General features: G+C 42.4%; 1 protein-coding gene across 1 annotated transcript in view; it reads left to right on the top strand.

Moving 5' to 3' along the window:
* Nucleotides 1-718: 718 nt before the first annotated feature.
* The window catches only part of LOC143700918 (uncharacterized), an 18,972-nt gene continuing 7,918 nt past the window's right edge, over nucleotides 719-11,772 (top strand). The window contains exons 1-3 of the mRNA XM_077194688.1: nucleotides 719-1,288; nucleotides 2,595-3,472; nucleotides 11,257-11,416. Of these exons, the coding sequence (XP_077050803.1) occupies nucleotides 1,270-1,288; nucleotides 2,595-3,472; nucleotides 11,257-11,416 (1,057 nt within the window). The 5' untranslated portion in view covers nucleotides 719-1,269. The remainder of the gene's footprint in view (nucleotides 1,289-2,594; nucleotides 3,473-11,256; nucleotides 11,417-11,772) is intronic.

Genomic DNA, 11,772 nt, shown 5'->3' on the forward strand with positions numbered 1-11,772 from the left:
TGCTGGAGTCGTGTAGTCTATACTGTCCTGGCAATAATATTTTTTTAGGAATCCCACAAAAGTCCCACAGGAAATTTATCACGAAACAAAATGAATGCATTGTGCAGGTCCTTCAGGATTTCCTGCATGATTTGTGTGTGTGTGTGTGTGTGTGTGTGTGTGAGAGAGAGAGAGAGAAAGAGAGAGAGAGAGAGAGACTGTGTGTGAGAGAGTCTCTCTGTGATTGTGTGTATGTGTGTGTGTGTCAGAGATAGTGAGAGAGAGACTGTGTGTGAGAGAGAGATATTGTGTGTGTGTGTGTGTGTGTGTGTGAGAGAGAGACTGTGTGTGAGTCTCTCAGTGATTGTGTGTGTGAGAGAGAGATAGTGTGTGTGTGTGTGTGTGTGTGTGTGTGTGTGTGTGTGTGTGTGAGAGAGAGAGAGAGAGAGAGAGAGAGAGAGACTGTGTGTGAGTCTCTCAGTGATTGTGTGTGAGAGAGAGATATTGTGTGTGTGTGTGTGTGTGTGTGTGTGTGTGAGAGAGAGAGAGAGAGAGAGAGAGAGAGAGAGAGAGACTGTGTGTGAGAGTCTCTCTCTGTGTGTGTGTGTGTGTGTGTGTGTGTGTGTGTGTGTGTGTGTGTGTGTGTGTGTGTGTGTGTGTGTGTGAGAGAGAGAGAGAGAGAGAGAGAGACTGTGTGTGAGTCTCTCAGTGATTGTGTGTGAGAGAGAGATATTGTGTGTGTGTGTGTGTGTGTGTGTGTGTGTGAGAGAGAGAGAGAGAGAGAGAGAGAGAGAGAGAGAGAGAGAGAGAGACTGTGTGTGAGAGTCTCTCTCTGTGTGTTTGTGTGTGTGTGTGTGTGTTGTATACGGTGATGAACCTGCTGTATTATACTTTCTATATATTTCTCAGATACTGATTTGAGAGATTGTTTAAATTTTACCCGAAAGATTATGTGGAAATAACATAAATCCGACGCTTCTATATATATAGCATAATCTCACCGTTTTTAAAATGCAATTCTTCACTAAGTCGAATTGTCTCGTTTCTTCGTCATCATCATCATCATCATCATCATCATCACGCATCAGCGCCGGTAAACCGAATTCTGCGGTGCGCGTGCCTAGCTAGCGCGCGTTCACGTTCGGCTCGATTATAGACTCTGTTCGTGTGTGTGCACGCGCAAGAGACCCGTGAGCTCGAGTTTAACGCGTGAGCACTCACTAGAGAGCACGACTGCAGACCAGACAGCACTAGTTAGTCAGATTTGAGGAGTCAGCGGTCTCTGAGAACATGCACGCGGAACTTGAAGGTAAGAAAAATATCAGCCTGATGTTCATTTTTTGCTTCTATGTTTTAATGATTTTTTTGCATGTTATTCTTTTTCAGTTCATAATCATAAGGAAGATATGTCATGCATGAGTTTTTATACTATACAAAGGCAACAGCAGCACCATAAGTCATTCTTTATTTAAATGTCTAAGATGTTTAAAATCAATTTCACTTAATGATTGAATTGGTTTTATTTTCACAGATGCACATGATAAGATTCACATGATAGGAGTTCTTACTAGAAGCACAACTGGCATGTTATTTCATTTTGACTGTTATGGATTAGATTAATTGAGTCATGCATATCCATCATCATGATCTGTGACATCAGCTCTGGTTCTGATCATGATGATGATGCTGTAAAGTCAGGATCATTTCCTCTGCTCCTCTGCCTTAATGCGATCAGCAATGATGAGGAGAGATGCAGTAAACAAGCCCTCAGTTATTATGAGTCTGTGTTTGCCTAATAGTTTTCACAGTGAGGAATAACTTCTTGCACTTTAAGAAAATGCCTTTCTTACTTAGTAGTTTTGTCTTGTTTCCAGTCCAAATATAAATCAATAAATCAAGAAGGCTTTCAAATGACATGTAATTTTTTATTATAATCAGAAAACAAGATAATATATTCTAATTAAGTGAGTTTTTGCTTAAAACAAGCTAAATTATCTGCCAATGGGGTAAGAAAAATAATCTTCTTTTTCGTGTGAATTAAGATTGTTTTTCTTGTTTTCAATTTGAATTAAGATTTTTTTTCTTACCCCATTGGCAGATAATTTAGCTTGTTTTAAGCAAAAACTCACTTAATTAAAAAAAATGTTTTATCAGAAAACAAGAAATAATTTGTCATTTTACTTCTCTAGTAAATGCTTCTTGATTTAAGAATGTTTAGATATTTGGACTGGAAACAAGACAAAAATACTAGAAAATCTTTTTATGCAGTGTGTTCCTTTAGCGCACTACAGCAGAATATTTAATATTGCTTTGGCACGACCAAAGTCTTAAATTATGTTATGAGTCATTTGAATTATTGTAAAATCACGCTGCAGTAGCCTATATATATATATATAATCACGTTTTTCCACCACACCACCCACTGCCCTCACTGTAAAAATGATTTTTCAAAGATTATTGGAGTATGTTTTACAAGAAAAAGGGTGAATTCAATTTTGACTGCAGATAACTGAGAAAAACGTCTACTTCAAATTGTCACATTTATTACTTGCTATTTCTTTTCAACTGAGGCTTTCAACTTTACATTGATTATGTGTGTTTGTTTATTTCACTAGTGCATCTCCAGATCTTATTGGCTGTTGGTTTAGCCATTCTCTGTTTCTGCCTGGTGATTGGCTGCATAATCGGCTGTCGGCATCAGAAATCCAATCCCACGAATGACAAGGAGGCGGAGCTATCCTTACCTCCTCTACCTGTGGATCATGTGACCCTGACTCTTAGCCCCGCCCCTTCCATCAACACTCAGCCAATCAAACAGCAGTATGAGGAGCTTGACGGCGATGTCCTTGACTATCCCTCGTTTAACAGCAACTCAACGCCTTCGGAAGACCTTTCATCTCTTCCTCACGCTTCGAAGTCTCGTTTCGGTCTACGTCGACTCAGTTCCCCCATCGTTTCATCAAAACATGCCGTTCCTGTTCGTTCCTCGCTTCCAAATATTACTAAACTCAGTCTGGCGGTCAAGTCGCAAAAACGCAATAATGACGTCTTGTATGCGGAAACCGACAGGCTTAATGGGAATAACAATCAACATTACGGCTCCAACTTTCACAAACACACACCATCCCTTCACTTCACTTTACTTTTCTCACCAGCAGAGGGGAAACTCACAGTCACAGTTCTGGGTCTCTACCGGGGTTCGAGGAAACTGAGTGGATCCTCGATCCGGGCCGGTTTGCCTCCGATCTTCCCGACGCCGACACGCAGACTCGGTCTCGGTCTCGGTCCAGAAGCGATCCAGTTTCAGGTTAAATCGGCCGAGGAGCTTCAGGCCTGCACTCTCAGACTGACGGCTTCCAGCAGGGACTTCTCTGGTTTGAGGGAGACGGCTGTGGGAGAACTGGAACTGGTATGTGCGGAGATTCACTGGGAACCCGATTCCACAGTCACCTTTAATTGTCAACTCAACCCTGCGAGGAGGAGGCTGAGGAAGGTATTACAGGAGCTGTGTGATAGAGAGATGAACATACTGTGGAAGAAATGTAATATGTTCTATATATTTGCATAAACTTTAAAGCATAGAATCTAAGAAAACATGACTGGACAATTTGAAGTCAAGTCACCTTCATTTATACAGCGCTTTTAACAATATAGAGTTTCAAAGCAGCTTTACAGTGATAATAGGAGATTACAGTAACAGAGATTGTTTTGGCTTTACAGCAGATCTAGAAAAAAGTTATTGTCCAGCTAAAGTTAGTTTTGAATTATTCACTTCCGTAGCAACGATCATTAGTTATTAACTTAGCGGCCGCTAACACGACACCGTTCTAACAGAAAACCTTTTAATGGTATCCGACCGCTCATTTGCATAAAACAATGCCTGGCGGCTCTGAAAATGTTTTTATCGCTTCCGCGTAGCTACGTGAATCGTAATTATCCTGTCAACGTTTTATCAGTACAGATGTAAAGGGAAGGAGGCCTTCACAAGGGAGAGACTAGTGACACTTCAGGGATGCAATGTCGTCATGTACAGGCGCAGGTCCTTCATCAGATCTGGATACGGCCTGGATCCGGCAGACTGCGGTAAATCTAGGGATAAACAGAGAGACTAATATTAGCGTAGACGCCATCCTTCTTATAATGTACCAAGTACATCAGGATTTATGCGAAGTGTTCCCGGTTCCGGCTGATTTAAACTATAGAGGAATGTTTGACTAATGTATGACTGAGACAAAGAGCCTTTACTCAAAGGTAGATGCAACAATGTGTTGGTTATGGGACATGTTGTTCATTTAGTCACTTGATCACATTAAAGGGAGTCAACTATTAAGAAGGAAGGATGCGCTCATGTAAATGTTCGCATTCTGCAGCCACTCTGTGTGACTGCTGGCCTTTTCTTGCAAGAAACCTTTAAAGACAATTGGTACACGTTTGTCTCTTATTCAGTTATGTAAAGTTGTTTGCCACCACAAGAGACAAACATACAGTGTGATAGAGAGACAAACAAAGGCCCTTATCATAAACAATGCACAATGCAGCGCCAGGCGCGACGCAAGTGTTTCGCTAGTTTCTTTTTCATGTTCTGCGCCACGTTGTTTAAATATCAAATGTATTTGCGCCCATCTGTGTACCCATGGGCTGCTGGTCTGAGAACCAGGTGTGTGTTAAGACGTATTGTTTGCACGTCGCTATTTTGAGGAACTGAAATAAGGCTTATTTATGGTTCTGCGTCGGACGTACGCCGGAGCATCTACGCTATAGACTGCGCATCGGTTTTTTATACTTCTGCGTTGTTGTCCGCGTTGACACACAATTACACATGCAGAGGGAGCATGTGAAACCCGATGGAGGGGTTCTAGCGGACCAATCACAGCGCTTGCGTCCACGTAGAATTGACGCGTTGTTACATTTTTGGAGAGGTGCACGTCAGGGTAAGCCGAAGGGTATGCGCGCTACACACAGCCTACGACGTAGCTACGGCGTGACTGCAACGCAGAAGTTGGGCTAAAGACTGAGCCATTGACCAACTGAAACCTGGTCAAAAGTCAATGGCGCAGTTATTTAAAGAGTGCGTTAGTAATGTGTGCGTCCACAACACGCAACTCTTTGTCCCGTAGATGGTCTGTTTGTGCTTTAACCTCGCGCACGAGCAGATCCGTTTCCTCGCTAGAGACGCGTTCAGTTTTTCCACTTGTGAATTCCTCCATGTAAATAGTGAATCCGCCGCGGCGCGAGTGCAACTGGCTTTTAAAGGGAATGGGAGATGAGACTTTTTGATTGGTTTATTGCACGTTACGGCCAAAACACACCCATTACTTATTAAGAGAATAGAGATAAAACACACCCATTACTAAAACACACCTATTACTCATTAAGAGCATAGAGATAAAACACACCCATTACCAGTGTTGGGAGTAACGCGTTACAAAAGTAATGCATTACAGTAACATGTTACGTTTTGCTGTAACGCAGTAGTGTAAGGCATTACTAATCAATTTTCAGTAATATTTTACTCGATACATGTTCGGTAAGGCTTGCGTTACAACAGACTTTTAGTTTTAATTGTAAAAAAAAAAACAGCAAGACCGCCAGACATTAACGAATAAAAGATGCAAGTAGCTAAATTACCTGTTCGTGGTCAGTCAATAGCCGCGTGTGGTGTCCAAGTCTGTAATTAAAGACTAAATGGCAGCGTCTGATATATTTGTTTAGCGATTTATTTTGTACAGGAGTGCCGTGAGGTATGATTTCGGCCTCTGTGCTCGCGCTGGCCAGAGGGAAAGCGGCTAATGGTGAAGATGTCATGGAAAAGACTACATTTGCGAGATGGACGTATGCGCATTAGGCTATTCGTTCTGTGTTTTCTTTCTAAACAGTTAGGCTATGTTTATGTGGTATTTTTCATGTTTTCATCACGCAATCATGTTTTTGATGCGGTGGTGACGCGTTTATTTAAGGGCGGCGGCGCTGCCGATAAAGCACCTAAAAGCTGTCACAAAGAACCGGCAAAAGCAATGATTATGAATATGTCAAATATAGCAAGGAGACATGTTGATTGTTTATTAATAAAGTCAAGATGAAGTTGACGATGCTGACTCGCGATCTTCGCAGTAGGCTAGTGAATGCACCAGAGAGAAATGCACATTTCATTTCATAAGCAGAGAGCAGTCTGTTTTCTTTCGTTTTGAATTGTTCTGTTTACAAGTAGACATTTCAATATAGATATATTTTTCAGGTCCGTAATACAAAACGAAATTCACTTTAAAGAAAGGCTTCGTGTCTTCTGTAAGGTGTCTGTGAAAGTTTTAAAGCATTCTTTTAGTGCCGCTTCAGAGCGATCGCGTGCGTAACGGAGAACTGTCACGTCTGTAACATTGTTTTTTCCTCATAAATGCGAACACGAAAAATAAAATAAAATGAATATTTTATGTTCTGTGGAGAGCCAACCCTTCTTCATTAGATTTGCGCAGTGTAATTCACAGAATTACAACAACAACAAAAATCGTTGCCTCCTAAAAGTTAAAGATTTTTTTTTGTCACACATGACTGTCGATTTGATATTTTTCTAATGTCTGGACTCCTTTCTGGGAGGAGCCTATGGATAAACAGAAGTTTCAATATTTTGGTATTAATGCATTTTCTGAGAATTTATATAATTAGGCCTATATAAGTTTTGACTGCAAGTCTGCAAATGTCATGTCCATAACGCTGGAATTCCCAAATTTTAAATAATTTATCCTCAACTAGTTTTGTGGTGTAGGTCTACATATTTTATAATGTTAAGTTAACTTCAAATAATACTAATAGTAATTTAAAGATGTGGTAGCATTGGATCTGGACGGTATGGATAACGCTGGGAGTTGGAAGGGGTGTGTCGCCATTCTGCAGGTTCATGGATCTGAGTGTCGCGATTTCGGTTTCATATCGCATATCGCTACAGCCCTAGTCATTTTAGAATGTTAAGTTCTACTTCTGTATAGTTATTTTGGTGAAAGTAACTCAAAAGTAATACAGGAGTAATGTAACGCATTACAATTCTGAGACAGTAATATTGTAAGGTAATGAATTACTTTTAAATAACAGTAACAAGTAATATATAATGTATTACAGTTTGGAAGTAACTTGCACAACACTGCCCATTACTCATAATAAGGACATTTCAGACCAGCACCGGGAGCACTGACCATTTTTCTCGTCGTTAAACTGTCCTAACTGCATTGTGCGCTTTAGACCATGTGCTTAGATCCTTAAAATAGGGCCCATACAGTGTGATAGAGTGACAAACAGGTTTATAAACTCTCTCCATATTACATTATTCAGACATAAATATACATTATCTAAAATATTCTGAATGGCTGTGATTTCAGTATGAATTAACTGGTGAAGTAGAACCAAAAGTGATATTTTGACCAGATAGATAGATAGATAGATAGATAGATAGATTCCAACTTACAATTACAAGGTGTGCATGTTATCAGATCATGGGAATTGAGCGGGTTGGAGCTGCTGGTGTGGACAATATCTCTATATCATCGCACAGAAACTCTGCAGAGCTGTTGCAGTGAGATCGAGGACTGCCGTGACTAGTGTGTGTGTGTGTGTGTGTGCGTGGCCTGGAGCCAGTGCTGCGCCTCTGAGAGGAGATCAGGAATGCAGCACAGGTGGGAAAGAGAGGAGAGGAAAAACTGTGAATGATGGCTTAATAAAACAAAATGAGTTTAAAGGCAAGTGTTGCATAGTTTTAAAATTTGGGATGTTTGTAGAGAGATTTGTAGTTTCAAGCTGTGTGGATGGATGGATGGATGGATGAACGAACAGATGGATGAATGGATGGATGAATGAACAGATGAATGAATGGATGGATGAACGAACAGATGGATAAATGAATGGATGGATGGATGGGTGAATGGACGGATGGATGGATGGATGGGTGATGGATAAAAGGACGGATGGATGATGGATGGATGAATGGATGGATGAACGGACAGATGGATGGATGGATGAAAGGACGGATGGATGGATGAACGGACGGATGGATGGATGGATGGATGGGTGATGGATGGATGATGGAGGAACGGACAGATGGATGGATGATGGATGAACGGACGGATGGATGGATGGATGGATGGATGATGGATAAAAGGACAGATGGATGGATGGATGATGGATAAAAGGACAGATGGATGGATGGATGATGGATAAAAGGACAGATGGATGGATGGATGATGGATAAAAGGACAGATGGATGGATGGATGGATGGACGATGGATAAAAGGACAGATGGATGGATGATGGATGAACGGATAGATGGACGGATGATGGATGAACGGATAGATGGATGGATGATGGATGAACGGATAGATGGATGAACGGATGGATGGATGGATGGATGGACGATGGATAAAAGGTCAGATGGATGGATGATGGATGAACGGACAGATGGATGGATGATGGATGAACGGATAGTTGGATGGATGATGGATGAACGGATAGATGGATGGATGATGGATGAACGGATAGATGGATGGATGATGGATGAACGGATGGATGGATGGATGAACGGATGGATGAACGGACAGATGGATGGATGGGTGATGGATAAAAGGACAGATGGATGGATGATGGATGAACGGATAGATGGATGGATGGGTGATGGATGAACGGACAGATGGATGGATGATGGATGAACGGATAGATGGATGGATGATGGATGAACGGATAGATGGATGGATGATGGATGAACGGATGGATGGATGGATGATGGATGAACGGATGGATGAATGGATGGATGGAGGGATGATGGATGAACGGACAGATGGATGGATGGGTGATGGATAAAAGGACAGATGGATGGATGATGGATGAACGGATGGATGGATGGATGGGTGATGGATGGATGATGGATGAACGGATAGATGGATGGATGATGGATGAACGGACGGATGGATGGATGATGGATGAACGGATAGATGGATGGATGATGGATGAACGGATGGATGGATGAACGGATGGATGGAGGGATGATGGATGAACGGACAGATGGATGGATGGGTGATGGATAAAAGGACAGATGGATGGATGATGGATGAACGGATAGATGGATGGATGATGGATGAACGGATAGATGGATGGATGAACGGATGGATGGATGGAGGGTTGATGGATAAAAGGACAGATGGATGGATGGGTGATGGATAAAAGGACAGATGGATGGATGGGCGATGGTGATGGATAAAAGGACCGATGGATGGATGATGGATGAACGGATAGATGGATGGATGATGGATGAACGGATGGATGAACAGATAGATGGATGGATGATGGATGAACGGATGGATGGATGGATGGGTGATGGATGGATGATGAATGAACGGATAGATGGATGGATGATGGATGAACGGACGGATGGATGGATGATGGATGAACGGATAGATGGATGGATGGATGGATGGATGAACGGATGGATGGAGGGATGATGGATGAACGGATGGATGGAGGGATGGATGAACGGATGGATGGAGGGATGATGGATGAACGGACAGATGGATGGATGGGTGATGGATAAAAGGACAGATGGATGGATGATGGATGAACGGATATATGGATGGATGATGGATGAACGGATAGATGGATGGATGATGGATGAACGGATAGATGGATGGATGATGGATGAACGGATGGATGAACGGATCGATGGATGGATGATGGATGAACGGACAGATGGATGGATGGATTCAGCATTAGCATTCAAACACACTGAAGTGTCTTCAGAGTTTGAGCCACGCTGAATCAACCAGAAACATCAACAGGAAGGAGACGTTCAGTTCAATTTAGTTCAGTTCAGTTTAGTTCAATTCAGTTCTATTCACTTCAATTCAGTTCAGTTCACTTTATTGTCTTGGACTCGAGTCTCACACATTCACACTGACCAGTCATGTTCAGGACGCCGTGTCATGCACGAGATTCTGCATCTGTCCGTTCCTCCATCCATCCGTTCCTCCATCCATCCATCTGTCCGTTCCTCCATCCATCCATGCATCTGTCCGTTCCTCCATCCATCCATGCATCTGTCCGTTCCTCCATCCATCCATCTGTCCGTTCCTCCATCCATCCATGCATCTGTCCGTTCCTCCATCCATCCATCTGTCCGTTCCTCCATCCATCCATGCATCCATCCGTTCCTCCATCCATCCATCTGTCCGTTCCTCCATCCATCCATCTGTCCGTTCCTCCATCCATCCATGCATCTGTCCGTTCCTCCATCCATCCATCTGTCCGTTCCTCCATCCATCCATGCATCCATCCGTTCCTCCATCCATCCATCTGTCCGTTCCTCCATCCATCCATGCATCTGTCCGTTCCTCCATCCATCCATCTGTCCGTTCCTCCATCCATCCATCTGTCCGTTCATCCATCCATCCATCTGTCCATTCATCGGCAATTGAATTGAATTGAACTGAAGTGAACTGAATTGAACTGAACTGAACTGAAGTGAACTGAATTGAACTGAGTTGTACTGAACTGAACTGAATTGAACTGAAGTGAACTGAACTGAAGTGAACTGAACTGAATTGAACTAAAAGGCTTGTTCGACTTGAACCGGTGCTGCACAGACCGATCGGTTGATGACATCAAAGTACCGCGAGAGCGATTAGAGAGCAGACGGCTCCTTATGCTTTTGAATCGCTCTCGCGGTACTTTGATGTCATCAACCGATCGGTCTGTGCAGCGCCGGTTCAAGTCGAACAACCCTGAAGTGAAGTGAAGTGAAGTGAAGTGAAGTGAAGTGAAGTGAAGTGAACTAAATTGAACTGAACTGAACTTAAGTGAAGTGATTTGAACTGAAGTGAAGTGAAGTGAATTGAACTGAACTGAAGTGAACTGAATTGAACTGAATTGAACTAAACTGAATTGAACTAAACTGAACTGAACTGAACTAAACTGAACGTCTCCTTCCGGTTGATGTTTCTGGTTGATTCAGCGTGGCTCAAACTCTGAAGACACTCAGTGTGTTTGAAAATTAATGCTCAGATGTAATGTGACACTGAGTTTGTTCTTCCTCTGAGAGTCTAATGCGATGACGAGGAGATTTGAGGAAGTGCTAGAAACATTAACATACAGACTCATTCAGTTCAAATGAATCAGGAAAGAATCAGAATCTGAATCAGATCTGGAAAGATTCATGTCTAGGATCAGACCCCTTTAACATCATAAATCTAAAATGCTTCTTTTATTTCCACACCAGGTCTTTTAGATCGTGTGTGTTTGTGCTTTCAGAGCCATAGCTCCCATGATGCAGTGGGGGCGTGTGTGAGTCCTGGGTTTCTGGGCCAGATCCTGATTCTGCTGCAGTTTCAGACGCTCGCGCATCGCATGAAGGTGATGGTGAGGAAAGCGGAGAACCTGCCCAAACTCACCAGGATACCCGGGACTCCAGGTCTATCTGTCTGTCTCTATCTATCCATCCATCCATCCATCCATCCATCTGTTTATCTATCTATCTATCTGTCTATCTATCCATCCATCCATCCATCCATCCATCTGTTTATCTATCTATCTATCTGTCTATCTATCCATCCATCCATCCATCCATCTGTTTATCTATCTATCTGTCTATCTATCCATCCATCCATCCATCCATCCATCCATCCATCCATCCATCTGTTTATCTATCTATCTATCTGTCTATCTATCTATCCATCCATCCATCCATCTGTTTATCTATCTATCTATCTGTCTATCTATCCATCCATCCATCCATCCATCTGTTTATCTATCTATCTATCTATCATT

This window comes from Siphateles boraxobius, unplaced genomic scaffold (genome assembly GCF_051911475.1).
Source record: "Siphateles boraxobius isolate OS27281-9 unplaced genomic scaffold, OSU_SipBor_1 32, whole genome shotgun sequence".
In the NCBI taxonomy this organism is placed as follows: Eukaryota; Metazoa; Chordata; class Actinopteri; order Cypriniformes; family Leuciscidae; genus Siphateles; species Siphateles boraxobius.